The sequence below is a fragment of the Chionomys nivalis genome, chromosome 7 (assembly GCF_950005125.1).
Source record: "Chionomys nivalis chromosome 7, mChiNiv1.1, whole genome shotgun sequence".
NCBI classification, from domain to species: domain Eukaryota; kingdom Metazoa; phylum Chordata; class Mammalia; order Rodentia; family Cricetidae; genus Chionomys; species Chionomys nivalis.
In genome coordinates, this window is record NC_080092.1 from 11,973,918 (window position 1) to 11,993,601 (window position 19,684).

General features: G+C 48.3%; 1 protein-coding gene across 2 annotated transcripts; it reads right to left on the reverse strand.

Moving 5' to 3' along the window:
- Positions 1-1,500: 1,500 nt before the first annotated feature.
- On the reverse strand, positions 1,501-12,350 carry Tbc1d24 (TBC1 domain family member 24). 2 transcript variants are annotated; one of them, XM_057773586.1, is made up of 7 exons: positions 11,364-12,350; positions 10,699-10,716; positions 10,033-10,191; positions 9,003-9,066; positions 8,641-8,736; positions 7,972-8,203; positions 1,501-7,604 (listed from the first exon to the last, which is right to left on the reverse strand). In XM_057773586.1, the coding sequence occupies exons 1-7, from the start codon at positions 12,326-12,328 to the stop codon at positions 7,450-7,452; spliced, it is 1,689 nt and encodes a 562-aa protein (XP_057629569.1). In that variant the 5' UTR covers positions 12,329-12,350; the 3' UTR covers positions 1,501-7,449. The 2 variants fall into 2 exon arrangements, with proteins under 2 accessions (XP_057629569.1, XP_057629570.1); XM_057773587.1 differs by lacking the exon at positions 10,699-10,716.
- Positions 12,351-19,684: the final 7,334 nt, after the last annotated feature.

Consider the following 19,684-nt stretch of genomic DNA (forward strand, 5'->3'; position numbering starts at 1 on the left):
GGAAGGGGCTTGAAAGCCCAGAAACAGTTTCTTGGTCCATCTGAGGAAGTGCAGAAAACCAGAGCTCGCTGTAGCTATGCTGGAGGAACCCTCGGATCAAGTACCTCCTGGCCTAGTAGACAAGGGCTTCTCAAAGTGGGCCAGGCCTCCCAGCATCCTCTGGAGTAACCTGCAATACGACAGGAAAGCCCTTGAGTTAAGAGGCAGCAAAGAAGAAAATTACAGGCCATATCTACCCTTGCAGTCAACATGGGGAAGAGAACCACAGAAGAGCCGGGCAGTGGTAGCGCACGCCTTTAATCCCAGCACTTGGGAGGCAGAGGCAGACAGATCTCTGTGAGTTCGAGGCCAGCCTGGTCTACAAGAGCTAGTTCCAGGACAGGCTCCAAAACCACAGGGAAACCCTGTCTCGAAAAACCAAAAAAAAAAAAAAAAAAAAAGAAAAGAAAAAAAAAAAGATAGAGAACCACAGAAGAAGTAGATAACCACTATTTTATGGGGAAGCAAGCAGAGTTCCAGAGCAGCTGCAGGCACAGGGTAGGAACCATGCGCAGAAGCCTCACAGCAAGGAACTAGATAGGAGAGCGGGTATTTGTGCACCGTTCAAAGATAAACATTGTGCTAGGCTTTGTGGTGCTGGCATGTAATATCACCTCCTTTGGAGGCTAAGAAAGATGATCACAAGTTCAAGTCCGGTCTAGGCTACAGAGTGAGTAGAAGGACAGCTTGGGAACCTTAGGACACTGTGTCTTAAGCAAAAAAGTAAAAACAAACAAAACAAAACAAAAAAGTTTGGGGACAGCCAGGCGGTGGTGGCGCACACCTTTAATCCCAGCACTCGGGAGGCAGAGGCAAGTGGATCTCTGTGAGTTCGAGACCAGCCTGGTCTACAAGAGCTAGTTCCAGGACAGGCTCCAAAACCACAGAGAAACCCTGTCTCGAAAAACAAAAACAAGCCGGGCGGTGGTGGCGCACGCCTTTAATCCCAGCACTCGGGAGGCAGAGGCAGGCGGATCTCTGTGAGTTCGAGACCAGCCTGGTCTACAAGAGCTAGTTCCAGGACAGGCTCCAAAACCACAGAGAAACCCTGTCTCGAAAAACAAAAACAAAAACAAAACAAAAAAAAAAAAACGAAAAACAAAAACAACAACAACAAAAAACCAAACAAACAAAAAAAAAGTTTGGGGATATAATCAGTGGCATGTGCAAGATGCCACATCAAATTCTCAGTACCACAGACATTTTAAAAAAAATTAGACAGCATTAGGAAAGATGTTAATATTAGCTTATGCAAATGTTCAAGTCAGTTTCATTTTGATGGAGAAACATGAGTTTGATTTTTTTTTAAATATTTATTTATTTATTCTGTATACAGTATTCTGTCTGTGTGTGTGCCTGAAGGCCAGAAGAGGGCACCAGACCCCATTACAGATGGTTGTGAGCCACCATGTGGTTGCTGGGAATTGAACTCAGGACCTTTGGAAGAGCAGGCAGTGCTCTTAACCTCTGAGCCATCTCTCCAGCCCCAGAGTTTGATTTTTTTTTTTTCCTTGAAAGAATGTTTCTCTGTGTAACAGTTTTGGCTGTCCTGGAACTCATGCTGTAGAGCAGGCTGGTCTTGAACGCACAGAGATCTGCCTGCCTCTGCTTCCCAGATGCTGGAACTAAAGGTATGCACCACCGCCCTGCTGCTTTTATTTTTTAATGATTTATTTTATGTGCGTTGGTGTAAGGGTGGAAATGGAGTCACAGACAGTTGTGAGCTGCCGCGTGGGTGCTGGGAACTGAACCCGGGTCCTCTGGAAGAGCAGCCAGTGCTCTTGACTGTTGAGCCATCTATCCAGCCCCTGAGTTTGCTATTGGCATTGAGTTTTACGTTTCACAGGAGCCAGACGACTGGAGACATCTGGTGGCTCCTCACAGTGGTTCTTCTCCTTTCTTCATTTGGTTTGTTAATCCAAATGACAAACCCTGAGGACCAGAAGGCAGAAGCAAGGTCAGGAAGTGGGTTCCCATGGCTGGCAGTGACAAAGGAAGCAGCAGAATATGTACCTGCCTCTGTGGGGTCTCCTTGTCATGGCTATGATGGGCTGGTGCAGACTTCAGCTCTACTTGAAGAGGGCAATGGATCTTTACGTCTTCTCCTAAGAGATGGCCAGTGTATCCTGGGAAAGGGTGCTCGGGATGTCCCATCCTGTACTCTCATGGCACACACAACAATGCCTCTTCTTCAGTTACTAATTTTATTTAGGACTTATATCAACACTAACCAAACATCACAAAACCACTTACTTTCACATTACAAAATTGCATTTTGCTCAAATCCACACTTTTGCTCTGTAAGCGGGAGTATGTTTGGTACACTCACTCAGACGTTCCGCAGGGTCAGCCAAAAACCACACTGGGTTTAGGTTTTTTTTTTTTTTTTTTTTTGTTTTTCGAGACAGGGTTTCTCTGTGGCTTTGGAGCCTGTCCTGGAACTAGCTCTTGTAGACCAGGCTGGTCTCGAACTCACAGAGATCCGCCTACCTCTACCTCCCAAGTGCTGGGATTAAAGGCGTGCGCCACCACCGCCCGGCTAGGTTTTTTGTTTTTAAGATAAGGTCTCACTATGTAAGTTAGGCTGGCATGAAACTCTGAAGCCAGACTAGCTTCATGCCTGCAATCTTCCTGCCTCAGCCTCCCGAGTGCTGAGATTACAGATGTGCGCCACGACGCCTAACTGGTGACCACCTGTCAGAGCCCATCACAAGATCTAAAAGGTAAAGTTATGCTTAGACCATCTTCCCCTTCAGTCTTCAGCTTACAAACTTTAAGCTTTATTTTTATCTTATTTGTATGATTTTGCCTGCATGTGTGTCTGTGAACTGCTTGCATGCAGTGCCCAGAGGCCAAGAGAGGGTGGAAGATCCCCTTGAACTGGAGAAATGGGCAGCTGTGAACCGCAGTTTGGGTGTTGGGAACAAACCTGGGTTGTGTGGTAGAGAAACAGGGCTCCCCCCACTCCAAGACAGGTTCTCCCTGGCTGACCTCAGACTCAGAGATCTAGCTGCCTCTGTCTCCTGAGTGCTGGGACAAAGGCGTGTGCCACCCTGCCCAGCTTTTCATGTCTAATGCACAGCAGAGGCGTTCCGGTCTCTTCATGTAGGAAGACAGGGCCAGAAAGCAGCTACAGAGCAGCCAAGGGCACACCAGGAGGTACGAGTCTACATGGAAATGTTTTGGTGGTTTGGTTCTTGCCATGTCACAGGTCAGTGTGTCCATGTATCCACGCACTGCTTTCTTCGTCCTAAATACAATGGTGACAAATTCCATGCAGTTCAAGAAAGTGACTGAGCCTGCACACGATCATTGTCTGTAGTAATGTACCACATGACACTGCACCTAATGCCAACAGTATGTAGCTAAGGATGACCTCATCTTTCTGCTTCCACTTCCACATGGTGGGGTTTTAAACACACACCAGGCCTGGGTAAGAACCCTTTCTTTTTAAGACTTATTTATTAATTATGTATACAGGGTTCTTCCTGCATGTATGCCTTCAGGCCAGAAGAGGGCACCAGATCTCATTACTGATGGTTGTGAGCCACCATGTATTTGCTAGGAATTGAACTCAAGACCTCTGAGCCATGTCTCCAGCCCCCAGGTAAGAATCCTTTTTTTTGTTTGTTTGTTTTTTTGTTTTTTTGAGACAGGGTTTCTCTGTGGTTTTGGAGCCTGTCCTGGAACTAGCTCTTGTAGACCAGGCTGGTCTCGAACTCACAGAGATCCGCCTGCCTCTGCCTCCCAAGTGCTGGGATTAGGATTACCAGGTAAGAATCTTAATACCAAAATTATCTTTTAACTTCATATACTCTCTAGCCGGATGTAGATACAGTGGGGAAAGAACTCGAAGGCCTGCTTGGTATTCATGCTCGACATAATAACCACACATAAACCCGAGGAAGCCGCGGAGGAGCTACTCTGGAGTAGCTGCTATAAAGAACTACAATGGTAGCTTACAAAACAAAAACAAAGCAAACAAACAAAGCCAATCTAAAACTCTAACAGTCTTTTGAGTCTGACAGCAGTCTAGATTTCGTGAGAGCGTGAGAAAGCAGGTGTCCGTAAGCACTGCATGTATTCCCGCTGAGCGGAAAGACAAGGCTGTGGTTTAGTCAGGGGCTGTGCCCAAGTCACTTTCTGGTTTATTTTTCCTTCATTTTTATTTTATGAGTGTTTTGTCTATATATATATGTCTATGAACTATATCGATACAGTGCCCGCAGAGGCCAGGAAAGGGTCTAGATCCTTGGGAACTGGAGTTACAGACAGCTGTGAGCTGCCACGTGGCTGCTGGGAATTGAACCTGGTTAGAGCCAGTGCTCTAACCGCTGAACCTTCTTTCCAAACCACCCCTCTCCCCACAGCTTTTTAAAACAAGGTCTCATTATTTAGCCTTGGCTGGTCTAGGACTTGCAGCATAGAACAGGCTGGGCTCAAGCTCACAGAGATCTACCTGCCTTGACCTTTTGAGTGCTCGGATTAAAGGTGTGTAGCTTGGTCAATTCTTTTGATATTTACAATGGACAATTGGATGAGGATCTTCAAAAACTTCCACCTCAGCAATTCTGATGTAAACTGTAGGTATAGGGTCCTAGATTCGCTCCTCAGCATCTTTAAAAAATGAGTACAAAACCTAAATTATTAAATATAAAACACTTAAGGAGACCAGAAAAGCTTTGCAGACTCAGGAAATGAGTAAGAGAAACCTGAAAATCTGAAATCCAGAATGCTCAAAAACAAACTGCTCTAAAAAACTGGAAAAATAAAAGCAAGCAGTTTACAAAAATAAGAAAAACTATGGGGCTCAGCGGTTAGAGCACTGGTTGCTCCTGCAGAAGACCTGGCTCAGTCCCAGCACCCATGTGGCAGCTCACAAAAATAGGAAAAACTAAAGCAGTACTTTAGTTAGAAGAGAAATTCTTAAAATGTGAACAGCCACTGCTGTCTCATGAAATATTTTAAAGTGAGTTGTCACCAAGCATAGTGGCACACACCTGTGAGCCAATTATATGGGGTGCAGAAGCACACGGACGAGTTCAGGGAAAGCTTCGTCTACGGCTAGTCCGAGCTGCATGAAACTGGCTCTTGTCATCATCAGAGTACAGACTGATTTTCTGAGGCCCCAAAGGCACGAGGTTTACAGTAACAAAGTTACTTTAATGAACTGGTTTATATTAAGTTCAATATTTGTTTTAAAAACAAATGTTTAAGTGATGGTAAAACTCCTTATTCAATGCCATCAAATTCTAGCTTTTTTTACATCAAAAGCTAATAAATAATAGAAAACATTATTAAATACTAAGTGGAAACACTTAGTATCAGATAAAGAGTGATAAGAATAAAAATACAAAGAAAATGACACATCTTTTGGCAGAAAGGTCAGGAAAAACGAGATATTAAATTTAAAGAACTGAGTATGTTGTGGGTAAAAAGCTAAGAACTTTGCTTATGATGCAATCGTGACTAAGCACTGACCAGTCTTCTTGGACTGGACCCCAGGAAGGCCAGTGGGGCCACACAAAACAAGAATCTACTACCCAGTCAGGAATCTTACAGGGCCCTGCACACACTGCTCAGTTAACTTAAACTGCTTCTGAAAGTCTTCTGAGTCCCGGTGGCAATGCATGGGTGAGCATCATGATGGCACAGCCTAGGAACGTCCTAGCGCCTTCTGGCTGGAGACCAAGGTCAACGTCTAGGAGTTAACGCCTACGAGCCCGACACTTAGGAGGCTGAGGCAGGTCATGATTTTGAGGCCAACCTAGGCTACATAGCCATTTCCAGGGTAGCCTGGGCTACATAGTGAGTTCTAGACCAAATAGGCTACCTAGTAAAATCTTGCCAGAAACAACAATCACAAAAATCGAGGTGGCGTTAAGGGAACACTGAAGTTGGAGGTGCGGGTCTAGGACAGCAGGCTCAGAGGAATGGCGGCACGGGCTACCACTCTGCAGAGTGAGCAGCAACAGCTCCTCCCGGGACTCCTTCCTTCTAGAGTCAGGTCGACCTGTCCTAGAGGCCAGCACGTCAGGAGAACTGTTCACTGCGCAGAGTTCAAGTTCTATGCGGATTTACCAGGTGGCCCAAAACTTCAGGGAACTCCTCCCTGCCTCTTGTGCCACTGCGGCCATGCTGAGAGCTGATGTGACTAGATGGGGCAGGGCGGATGAAGCTCTCACAGCAAGTGTGATATCAGTGTGGAGACAAGCACGGGTGTGATACATGCTGACCCAGGCACACCAGACGCAGTCATGTGGGAACCAGGCAACTGTTTTTATGATCCAGACTTCTGCGGCCCCAGCACAGCCATTTGGGCTACTTCTTCTCTCTTCCTCTGTGGTGCCTAGACCCTCAGGACCAGCTGAGGGAGGTCACGGGGAAATGGAGCTTGCTACAGTCCTCAGAGGCAGCACTTCCCTTGGCATCTGCGGTGCCAGGTCAGTACAGGACTCAAGAAGTACAGACATCCAGAGACTGGAAGGCCATAACGGGAGAAGGGTAGCACACAGAAAACATGACATGTGGCTAGCCATAGTGACAGCAGAGATCAGAAGTCACACTGCTTTATCAGATGCTGTATGAACAGGTCTAGGGAACCACAGGCCTGGGAAGGCAGAAGGCTGGACTAAGACAAGCATGCCATGCTAGGATTCTGGTGATCCTGGGCTTCAGTCATTACAGCGACGAGGAAAGGAACAGAGTCACCAAGACTACCGGAGTCCAAGGAGGCTACAAGGATGGACAGAAGGTGGGCAAAAAGCCTCAGAGTCCAGTCAGCTCTGAGGAGAACCCTGGAAATGGAGCTAACTGGCCACGCTGGTCAAGGAAAGTCACTCCAGAGGCCACCTTCAGGTGTGGACTTCCAGTGAGGTGCAGCAAGAGCTTCAGGCTCTGCAGAAACACAAAGACAAGACAGCTTTCCCGAGTTTGTCCCTTCTAGGACAGGAGGGGCCGCAGAGCTCTGCACACATCCTGCCCTCCCCTATCCTGTCCTGCAGCAGCAAACATAGCTCAGGGGAGCGCAGGGGGTCAGAGGACCAGCAGGGGGCACCACAGACCCACATTTGGCAAGATTCATTTGTCCTTTCCCTACAGGGGCTGAGGTCCAGAGGCAGAACAATGTAGCCCTGGCAATCTTGGGTACTGGACACCTCCATGCAACCCAGGACCCTGGGTGAGGGCAGACACTGGACAGGGCTGGGGGCATAATAGCCCCTTGAGCTCAGAAACAGGAGGGTGCAGGGGTCCTAGCCTAACAAGTCCAAGCAGGACGTCCCCACTGCACAGCAAGCCTGCCTGCTTCATGGGGGTGTTGTTTCACTCATGCCCTGCTCCCTCAAGAGGTAGCTTGGCCTCCACCCCGTCACCCCACAACAAGGCTCAGTCACCACCAACGCAGACCCATCACTGGGTGTCAGGGTCTTGGAAGCCCCAAGCCTCCACAGCTGAGATAAAGAAGTTCTCAGAGCAGAGGGGCTGGTTGTTGAAAGTGTCGCAGTGTCCAGTGCGGCCTCGGTTCAGGTCCCCGTCGATGTAGAGTGCTTGGCCACCTCCTCCCCCTGTGGGAAATGCAAGGGAACAGATGTCTTTCTGCTCCAACATCCACCCCATACCCACATACACCATCATCTCTGTCCTTGAAGGGTCTGCTAAATAGCAATCTCAGTAAAGAGCTCCTTGGACTGCAGGGGTTCCTCTAGAACCACAAATTTGCCCGGGCCTGGCTGTCCTGGCTAATGCTTGTCTGCTAGCCCAGACCTCCCATCTTTCATACTGGTCTGCCCCCAACAACCCAGCTCCTTTTCCTCTAACGGAGATGTCTACTTTGTTGACCACTAGTTAGCGAGGACCGGGCACAGAGGTTTCCGCTACCCTCAAGCCCCCATGTCCTCCTCCCAGACTGAAGGGAAGGGAAAAGGTGCCCACCAATGATGAGGCAGTCATTGCCCCCAGCCATGAACATGGACTCTGTCTTGGAGGGCAGGTTGAAGTGCCGGGCAGCCAGGAAAGGAGACAGCCGATCAGCAGGGTCTGAAGAGACGGAGTGGCTGAGGAGGGAAGGAGCAGCTGCAGTCTCTGAGGACTTGAAGGATGTCGGCCTGGTCAACTCTGGGTGCTTGATGACCACCCACTCGTAACGCTGCACCTCTGGCTGCAGCTGGAGAAGAATGGGTGGCAGTCAGAGTAACTGGCATGTGGCACCTCACTGGCCTTCCTGCTCCAAAGCCACAGCCCATCTCCATGCCACAACTCTGCTGTGGGTGAATCCCTAAGAGGACTGTGGCAATGGCACACCACATTAGCAAATGAGGTCCTGCTAGCTTTTGGGGTGCTCATAGCCTAACCAGCAAACCCCAGAAGTAAAAACAGAGTATGTTTTAGGATACTCGTTACAATGAAGGTGAAACGAGGCTCTTGTGCTGGGGGACTTCTGAGCCCCTTAAGCCAGCTTCTGTGACAGTTCCCTGGTCCAGCCAGATGTTGGGCCTACACTCAGTCTTGGAGGGCTGATTAAGTACTAGAATGTCTGAAGAGACAGGAACAGCCAGGAAAGGAGGGAGAGGGCAGAGGAACTCCATACTTAGCCCAACTCACCCTAAAAACAAAGCATTCTCCGGTTCCGAAGAAGCCCAGTTTGCCTCCAAACTTATTTCTTTCGCTCCAATCTGTTGACAGGTAAGCGCCACAAACCTAGGGAGGAAGGCTGGGGTGAGACTTCTGTCATCAGGCGTGTCCTCTCGTTCAGGCGTGCTGAGAGACCACATCCCAGCCGAGGGGTATTGTATGCTGTGTTCTCCCACCACTGAGGGCAAAGGTCATGGATAGGACTGAGTTAAGGGAGTGTACCCTCAGGGCTATTCTGTCTTCCCCTGCGGCTCAAGCGTGAGAGCAAGTCCCATGTTGGAACCATATCCGTACTCAGGCCTTGGCGTCAGCCCACTAACCAGGCTCCTCACCTCCTTTTGCGTGGTCTTGATGAGCAGGAGGGTGGGCTCGTGTCCTTCACACTGGAAATAGAACCTGGGGGCAGAGACCACATGCTATCCTGCATGCCCTCCAATTAGCAAGGTCACTGTCAGTCCCAAGGTCAGGGTAGAGAGGCCCTCTTTTACCACCACCTCTCTCTACAGTGGCCAAAGACCTTGCAACGTCATCTGGGCCAGGCCAGGCTGCTATGGTGTGACAAAAGAGAAGATTCAGTGAATTCTCCCTCAGGCAAAGCTGGAAGCTACAGAGAAGCAGGAACCAAAGAAGCAGGGGAAAGCTCAGCCCTGTAAGTGTGAGGAAGGTGAGAGGTTTGCCACTGAGATGCTCAGGCGTCCCTGGGGCTGGAAGGAACTGGAGATGGAGGTTCTCTGTGTAGCCCTGGCTATCCTGGAATTCACTTTGTAGACCAGGTTGGCCTCGAACTCAGAACCGCCTCTGCCTCGAGTGTCAGGATTAAAGGTGTGCATCACCACCACCTGGTGAGACGTGACTCTTAGCTAAGCTGAAATGTTTGTGTGATTGCAGGCAGAAGACTTGGGGTTGAGGGAGGGTGGTCCAGAGTTTGTGAGCTGTCATTTGAGACTTTAACACTAACTGGACCCAACCAATCCAGCTTGGAGGGCAATGTGCCCTTGCTAGAATACCAGGTGCTTACACAGACAGAGATGCAAAAAAGGGGTACCTGGTCCAGGACTGTGATGACACGGGGGATAAGGGTAGCAGGGAGGCCAGGGCCAGCTGTCCAGATGACATCTCCCTAATAATTCTGAGCTCCTCAGATGGGAACTTTGATTTTTGTATCTTTATGATACCCACACAGGGCCCTCAACTGTGCTGCATACAGCAATGATTTCCAAAGTCTATGTAGCCCGGGAATGACCGAAGGCCAGGATAAAAGGCTGCTGATTCTGCAAGACCTTATCAGAATCTCAGGTTCAAAGGCTCATTTCCTGAAGTGGAGAACAGGGTGTGACATGCACAGTCTTGGGGGTGCCTCACCTGGTTAAGCTGTACCCATGCTGCAGGGAGGAGAAGAGCAGGAGGGGTTGGCAGAGGGCAAAACGCTCAGGGATCCAGGACCAAATGTCTCTCATCTCCTTCACGCTGACAATCTCTGAGCGGAAGTTTTCTGCATGAACAGCCAAGTGCACAAACTGCCTGGGAAAAGTGGGGAGGGGTGAGAGCCCACAGTGACCACAGTCCTGACTGTACCCCCTTACCTTGAGGCCCCACAGTTTCGTGTTGGTACATATCCTGGAAAGGATATCCTACTTACTCAGCCAGGTTTACAGCATGGTTCTAGGTGCCGCTTGGAAATGGGGTGAAATTATTCCTAGAAGCCCCGCCTCCCACCTGATACGTGGCAGAGGGCCCAGCCTAGGGGTATGGGCGACAAAAGCTCTTTTCTTTAAGAAACCAGGACAAATGAAGTAAGCCTCCAGCAAGGCAAGGCTGCAAAGCCAGCCAAGCACCAGATCTCACAAGTGAGGCAGAAAGAGGGACAGACAGACAGACAGTGCCTGTATCATTCAGGCTAAAGCAGCAAGCAGAAGCCAGCCCAGGAGAGCCAGGTGGGCATGGGAGACAGTGAGCAGCCAAGCCAAAGCTGGCTGGAAGAAAGGCAGGGCAGAGAGGCCAAGCATTGAGGTGTGGTTTCAGACCTACCTTTTAGAAAGTGAGACACTGAGAAACAGGAGGAAGCAACGGACACGGAGAAGAAGAAAAATAAAACAGACAAGGCGAGGTTAGTGGTGGGTATCGATCCCCAGGTATGCCTTCCTTTGGGCCCAGGAGAAAGTGAACTCCATGCCAGCAGCCATGCCTACAGCAGTCTACAAATCAGGTGTCAAACACCATGACTCTTCCCAACCCTGCTCCCCAAGGACAGGGAGCCCATAATAAGCATCCAGAAGAACGCCAGCCACAAAGCTCAGAGCTGGAAGGGCAGAGCAGGAGCTGTTCTGATGTGACCCCCTAGGAACTCAGTCTGGCACCTGCTGGGTCTCCTGACCCCCTGGTAGTATCCAGCTTCCTTGTCTTAATAAGGTTATAATTACAAAGCCCTTCCTGTTTTCTAGTGTCTTTCTGTCCACATGTGAGCAGGTGGACAGACAGAAGGCTAGAAGCAGACCAACGGCTGGCTGGACAAGCTCATGCTCAGACCTCAAGGATGCATTCCACTAAAGCTTCCCACTCCACAGACACATATACTCACAGCATAGGCACACGCACACTCACACATACACACAGCACACACATGTATTCACACACACTTAACTTACAGAGGCATGAGCACACATGCAATGCATAGGATCCTGGGGCCCACCTACCTCTTCTGCTTGACAGTAATGCCCTTCTGCTTTAGTGCTTTCTCATTGGCCATTTGCAAGAGCTGGATCTCCTTGCGGGAAAACAGGCGGATGGCAAAGGCCTTCTCTAGTAGCTTCTCAGGGGACACCGTCTTGGCAATGTCCTTGACAAACACGCGGATGTCTTGCTTTACGTTGTCTGATTCGAGGGGCTGGCCTGCTCTCACCTTGTGGAAGAACTTGAGGATGGCCAGAGCGACTCGGTATAATACTTTATAGCCTTCTACAAGGAAGACATCAAAGACACGGGCAAAGTAGTTGAGGGGCAGCTCCCCAAACAGCCACCGCTGCCAGTCAGAGTAGACCTGCAGGACATCCTCTGACACAGCCACCATCAGTTTGTGGGCCGCCTGGCAGTACTTGTTCACCAGGTCCCCAAACGTCATGCAGGAGGACTCGAAGGCCAGGAAGCTCTGGTCAATGAGCTTCTTGCTGGGGTCGTTGCAGGCCAGGATGCGGCAAGCCTTTTCAAAGCACTCGGCCTCGTCGATGCTGTAGTGCAGCAGCAGGGCCACCACGGCGGGCAGGGCAGGGCAGAAGGAGATGTCAGGGAACTGATTGGCAATACACAGCAGAATCTTGCGCACAGCCCCCTCACCCCGTGTGTTCAGGCAGTAGGTGGGCACCTGAGTGTTGTCCACAAACTCGGGCAAGGGCAGGCTACTGCTGCTGTGCTTGCCCACAATCTTGCCCACGATGTCGCTATACACACTGGCATCAGGTGTGACCGTGCGGCAGGGGATGTCCCGGATCAGGCGCTGGTACACTTTCCCCCGCAGGGCGTGGCTCTGAGCCCAGTAGCCCTGGCGTGCCAGTTGCTTCAACTCCTGAAGCTCAGTGCAGTTCAGTTCCTTTGGTCCCAGGTCCTGGATGGACGCATCCATCTTGTCCTTGTCCACAAAGCAGTTGTACCCTGGGGAGTCCATGGCGCCTGAGGTGCCTGGGAAGCAGGTTCCAGGCTGCCAGGAAGGGAACTAAGAGTAGCTAAATCTTGCAGCCCTGTCCTTGGGGACTTTCTGTCAACCAGTCAGTCATCTCTCACACCTAGAGGATTGAAAATCATTTTAGTACATGCACTGAAAGTTCACCTTTTAAAGGACTTGGTTTTGTTTTTATTTTTCTAAAAGGGTTAGGAAGATAAATAATTGCTCTGACAAGTCATCACTTACTCTGGAGAACAACTTCTTTTCACAGAGTTTATGCGTTAACAGAAGAGGTCATGGGTTCCAAGTAATGAAAAGCTAGGAACAGGTTCCCAGTAATGCTTTGAAAGCCTGACTCTGTGGGCCAGAGATGACTGGATGGTTAGGAGTGCTTACTTCTCTTTCAGAAGACCCGAGTTCAATTCCCAGCAACCAGCTCAGGCAGTTTAAAACTGTAACTCCAGTTCCAAGGGACCCAGCATCCTCTTCTGACCTCTGCAGGCACAGCACACGTGGTGTAAACTAACACAGAGAAACACTCATACAAAATAACACGACAAACCTTCCTCTTTCTTATTTATTTTTGGTCTTTTGAGACAGGGTTTCTCTTTGTAGCCTTGGCTGTCCTGGAACTTGTGCTGTAGACCAGGCTGGTTTCACAGAGATCTCCCTGCCACTGTCTCCAGAGTGCTGGGATTAAGGGTGTGCATCATCACTGCCCATCATAAATATTTTTAAAAAACATTTAAAATTTAATTCAGGTGGTGGTCTACAAAGTGAGTTCCAGGACAGCCAGGGCTGTTACACAGAGAAACCCTGTCTCAAAAAGCAAAAACAAAACACATTTAAAGTTAGTTTTATTACCTGTGCAGGTGTTCTGCCTACATGTGCATGTGTACCTGTGCACCACAGTGTGCTTGGTGCCCATGGGAGCCAGAAGGGGAGGATCCTGGGACTGGAGTTACAGACAGTTAAGAGTCACCGCTGCTATGCAATATTCCTTTATACTGTGTGATGTGTCGCTGTGATTGGTTTAATAACTGGCCAACAGCGAAGCAGGAGGTATAGGTGAGACTTCTGGACAGAGGGAGCTCTGGGAAGAAAGGCAGAGTCTCCAGCCAGACGCAGAATAACCAGGATGTGCATAACAGACATGAGGTAATGAGCATGTGGAAGAGTGTAGATAAAAAAAATATGGGTTAATTTAAGTCATAAAAGCTAGTTAGAAGCCAGGTGGTGGTGGCACAAGCCTTTAATTCCAGCACTTGGGAGGCAGAGGCAGGTGGATCTCTGTGAGTTTGAGGCCAACCTGGTCTACAAGAGCTAGTTCCAGGAAGACTCCAAAGCTACAGAGAAACCCTGTCTTGAAAAACAAAACAAAACAAAAATAAATCTTGACATATATCAGTTAGAAAAAAAAAAGCTAGTTAGAAATAAGTCTAAGCGGGGCTGGAGAGATGGCTCAGTGGTTGAGAGCATTGCCTGCTCTTCCAAAGGTCCTGAGTTCAATTCCCAGCAACCACATGGTGGCTCACAACCGTCTGTTATGAGGTCTGGTGCCCTCTTCTGGCCTGCAGGCATATACACAGACAGAATAGTGTATACATAATAAATAAATATTTTAAAAAAAGAAAGAAGTCTAAGCTAAGACTGAGCTTTCATAATTAATAATTAGTCTCTGTGTCATGTTTTGTGAACTGGTGGCCCAAAAAGAAAAGCTCATCTATACACCATATGGGTGCAGAATGGAACCCCAGTCCTCTGGAATAGCAGCCAGTGCTCTTAAGCACTGAGCTATCTTTTCAACTCTCACCATTTTTAAAAAGTAAAAATACAAACCGGGCGATGGTGGCGCACGCCTTTAATCCCAGCACTCGGGAGGCAGAGGCAGGCGGATCTCTGGGAGTTCGAGACCAGCCTGGTCTACAGAGCTAGTTCCAGGACAGGCTCCAAAGCCACAGAGAAACCCTGTCTCGAAAAACCAAAAAAAAAAAAAAAAAAAAAAAAAGTAAAAATACAGGGGCTGGAGAGATGGCTCAGTGCTTAAGAGCACCGGCTGCTCTTCCGGGGGTTAATATCTAACACCGACATGGCAGCTCGCTGCTCTTCCGGGGGTTAGTATCTAACACCGACATGGCAGCTCATAGATAGAGCTGTAACTCCAGTTCTAGGGGATCCGAGAGACACCCTCACCCAGAGTATATACAGGCAAAACACCAATGCACCTAAAATAAAAATGAATAAATTATTTTAAAAATACAATAAAATTTTTAAAAGATTTTTTAAAAGTCTGCTCTTTAAAAAAAAAAAGATTTATTTTATGTATAAGAATGCTCTATCTGAATGTACAACTTTATGCCAGAAGAGGGCATCAGATCCCACTCTAGATGATGTGAAACACCATGTGGTTGCTGGGAATTGAACTCAGGACCTCTGGAAGAACAGCCAGTGCTTTACCATCTGAGTTCACCTCTCCAGTCCCCCGCCCTTTTTAAAAAAGATTTATTTATTTGTTTGTTTGTTAGTTTATTAAAAAGCCTGACCTTACTAGAAACAGCTTTCCACTTGGGAAGATCTACTTAGGCCATTGTAGCCGAGAGGTTATCAGAAAACAAATAAGGATCAAAGGAGCCAGCCGCGTAGAGCTTCCTCTCAGTCCTGGGGTGTTGGTCAGGCTCAAACCAGCAGTCTGGAGGGCTCAGGCCTGTTTATCTCAGCATGCTACATGGACTACTAGGCCAGGACTGCACCTCTGAGCGGCATCCCAGGTCGTGGAGTAGTTCTATGGGCAGCTCTTACCTTCCTCTGCCAGTTTATTTTGAGACAGGGTTTCTCTGTGGTTTTGGAGCCTGTCCTGGAACTAGCTCTGTAGACCAGGCTGGTCTCGAACTCACAGAGATCTGCCTGCCTCTGCCTCCCGAGTGCTGGGATTAAAGGCGTGCGCCACCATCGCCCGGCTTCCTCTGCCAGTTTAAAAGCTAAGTTCCAGAAGGGTAATTCCAGGGGCAGTCACCAGTAGGGTACGAAATGGGGCCTGGGGTGTAATTCTGTAGTACAAGTGTTGAGGAACAAACGGAAGATGACACAATTTCAAAACTAGATGCTCTGGCTCCGAGTAAACTAGAGGCAGAATGCTTTGGAGAGATGATGTCATTCCACTACCCGGCAGCTGTCGTGACTCAGGCACACAGAAAAAGAAGTGGGTGAGCAGACAGGGTGCAGTGCACACGTGTGAAGCACCAGAACTTTGGAGGGATGGGAGGCAGGAGGATCATGAGTTCAAAGTCTGCCTGAGCTACACAGGAAGTTCAAGACTGAGTAGTATCGTGAGACTCTACCTTAAACAAACAAACAGGGTTTGGAGAGAAGGCTCAGCAGTTATGAGCAAGCATTGCTTTGCAGAGCATTTGATACTCTGTTCTGGCCTCCTCAGGAACCTGCACTCACATGGACTATCCAAGCACAGACACTCACACACAATTTAAAATAATAAAAACATGGGGCTGGAGAAAGGGTTCAACTGTTGAGAGCACTTGTTGTTCTTGAAAAGAACCTAGGTTTGTTTTCCAGCACCCACATCGTGACTTCCAACCATCCATAACTCCAGTTTCAGGGGAGCTGGTGCCCTCTTCTGACCTCTGTGGGCACCAGGAACCACATGGTACACATAAATACATATAGGCCAAACTCTTATGCACATAAAATACATGAAAAGAAAAAAAAAAGCTAGTTCTAGGACAGATTCCAAAGAGAAACCCTGTCTTGAAAAACCAAAACAACAACAATATTCATACACATAAAATTAAAAAAACAAAGCAAGGGCTAGGATGGAAGCTCAGTTATGGAGCAGCTGTCTCGTATGCATGGGGCCTATGGTTTAGCCTCAAGCCCAGAAAAGAAGAGAGAGGAAGGGAGAGGAGAGGGGAGAGAGAGATCATACGGGAGAGGAGAGGGCAGTGGCGGGAACAGTGGAGGGTGAGAGACCATGCACAAGAGCGGTAATAGCCCATTGGTTTGGGTCCTAACGCTTCAAAAAGACTGCGGTCCCAGGCACAGTCACTCACGCACACTGGGCTGACCTTTCTGATCTGGACGGTAGAACTGTCCCCACAGCACCATTGGGGGTCTGCTTCAGTGAGTTTAGGAAATTTCCACCACTCTGATTTGTCTTGCATCTAGAAAATTCAACTAGAAAATAAACAGAAAAAGACAATGCTACTGAGTTAAAAGAATTTTCTATTTTTTCCTGATAGGGTTTCTTTGTGTATAGCCTTGACTGTCCTGGAACTCTCTCTGTAGATCAGCTTGCCCTCAAATTCACAAAGATCTGCCTGCCTCTGCCTCCCTAGTACTAGAATTAAACATATGGGCTACCATGCCCAGCAAGACCAGCTTTAAAAATTGGAGTTGCTCACCGGGTGGTGGTGGTGCCTAGCACTTGGGAGGCAGAGACAGGCAGATCTTGGTGAGGCCAGCCTGGTCTACAGAGCGAGTTCCAGACCGGCTCTAAAGCTATAGAGAAACCCTTTCTCAAAAAAAAAGAAAAAAAATTGAAGTTGCTCAAATGACCTCTGTCCCCTGGCCTCCTTTTATATACAGGGTATATAAAGTGATTATAATCATTTGGTATGTAATCATTTGGTGTGCCATCACGCCAGGCAGAAAAACTATAATGCAGATGCTAATGTGTGGGACTAAGAAAACACCAAATATATGTGAAACATCATTTTAACCATTTTTAAAATATTTCTGTGGGGGTACACTGGACAGCACACTTGTTGGGAGAACAGAAGACAACCTTGGGCGTTGATCTTTGCTTCCATCTCGTTTAAGACAGGGTCTCTTGTTCACTCCTGCATACACCGGGTTAGCTCCCATGAGCAAAGGGATTCTCCCACCTCCCAGCCAAGCCCCAACAGTTGCATTAGGGCTGGAATGCCAGATAATGTTTCCAAGTCCAGCTTTACATGGGTTCTGGTGATCTGAACTAAGTCCTCACTTGCACAGAAAACACCTTATCCATGGACCATCTCCTTAGCTTCCATTTTAACCACTTCAGGGCTGGAGCAATGGCTCAGTAGTAAGGGCTGGCTGCTTTTCCAGAGAACCTGTGCTTAATGCCCAGGGCCAACATGGTGGTTCAGAACCATCTGTAATTCTGTTCCCAGGGAATCCGACCTCCATAGGCATCAGGCGTATATGTGGTGCACAGACATACAAGTGGGCAAAAGATGCACATAAAATACAAAGAAAAGGGCCGGGCGGTGGTGGTGCACGCCTTTAATCCCAGCACTCGGGAGGCAGAGGCAGGCGGATCTCTGGGAGTTCGAGGCCAGCCTGGTCTACAAAGGGAGTTCCAGGACAGGCTCCAAAGCTACAGAGAAACCCTGTCTCGAAAAACCAAAACAAACAAACAAACAAACAAAAAAACAAAAAAACAAACAAAAAAAAAACAAAGAAAAGAAGATACTTTAGTAGTGTCACATGACTTCACGTTGCTGTGCCATTCCACTGTCTCCAGAACTGCTCCATCTCCCAGTCAAACTCCCTGGTCCTCCCTTAGTCCTAGAGATGACCTCACAGCATTTTTTTCCTTCCAAATGAGGTTTCTCTGGCTATCCAGGAACTCACTCGGCAGACTTTGAACTCACAAGGCTAGCCTTGAACTCAGATCTGTCTGCCTCTGCCTCTGAAGTGATGGGTGTCCACCATCACCACCCAGCACATTTTTCCCTTTAAAATGACAGTCTAGGGGCTGGAGAGATGGCTCAGAGGTTAAGAGCACTGCCTGCTCTTCCAAAGGTCCTGAGTTCAATTCCCAGCAACCACATGGTGGCTCACAACCATCTGAAATGAGGTCTGGTGCCCTCTTCTGGCCTGAAGGCATACACACAGACAGAATATTGTATACATAATAAATAAATAAATATTAAAAAAAAAAAAAAAAACAAATAAAATGACAGTCTAACTATGTTGCACACACTAACCTTGAAGCTGTGACCATCCTGCCATAGCCTCCTGAGTTGTGAAATTACAGCTGTATATCAACATACCCTGGTGGCACACTCCTTTAATCCCAGCACTCGGGAGGCAGAGGCAAGCGGATCTCTGTGAGTTTGAGGCCAGCCTGGTCTACAAGAGCTAGTTCCAGGACAGCCAAGACTGTTACACAGAGAAAGCCTATCTCGGGCGGGGGGGAGACTTGATTCTTTTTTGTTGTTGTTCTTGTTTTTTAAATATTTATTATGTATACCATGTTCTGTCTGTGTGTATGCCTGAAGGTCAGAAGAGGGCACCAGACCTCATTACAGATGGTTGTGAGCCACCATGTCGTTGCTGGGAATTGAACTCAGGACCTTTAGGAAGAGCAGGCAATGCTCTTAACCACTGAGCCATCTCACCAGTCCTTTTTTTTGACTTGATTCTTTTTCATTTTATGTGTATGAGTGCTCACCTGCATGCCAGAAAAGGGCATTGGATCCCCTGGAACTGGAGTTACAGCCAGCTTGAGCCACCATGTGGGTGCTGGGACTGAAACCACGTGCTCTGAAAGAGCAGCAAGTGTTCTTAATCACTAAGCCATCTCTTCAGCCCCATTGATAACTCTTTACAGGGGCTTCCTTATATTAATCATTAATTGAAACAAGGTTTTCTGGGTCTGAGGGTGTAGCTAAGTGGCACAGTACTTAGCTATGACTGAGGTCATGGTACCACAAACAACCCAAAATTGCTACAAGCACTATAACCATATTAAATTGATTTTAATGTGTCCCAGCGGGAAAGCTTGCTTATAGCGGGTCCAGTCCTGCCGCCTCACTGGCAGGTCTGAGGAAACCCTCTTTCACGTCTCTGAAAACAGCAGGCCCCCCTGCCTGCTTTCCCTCAACCATCCCCCGGCCACAATGTCTGATTTCCACATCTGAGCCATCTCCAGACTTCGGTTCTCAGTTTAAAAACTTACAGAGCCACCCACCACCGGTCCATTCTTTCTGGGTGACAAGGACCTGTTGCCCCTGAGTGAAATAAAAATGTTTATAAATAGAACAGGAGTTTAGCAGAGCATGCCAACTGCTTCCAGGTTGAACATTAAACTGAAAACTCCAAAAGTGGTGGCGGTACTGTTCAAAGACCTCCCTCAGTAGGGAGCAACACAGGGTGCCACTGCCACAGCCAGAGGCCCAGGGAACGTTCTGGAACCAGAGGGACCCAATCATCTCTCCTTCACATCCCACTCAAAGGGAACTGTATGATCCCGGGGCTGGGCACATGAGGCTTTCTCCAGGCAACTATAAAATGGGCTCAGCTGCCTTGCAATTCCAGAGGATCTGATGCCTTCTTTTGACCTCTGAGGTCAACAGG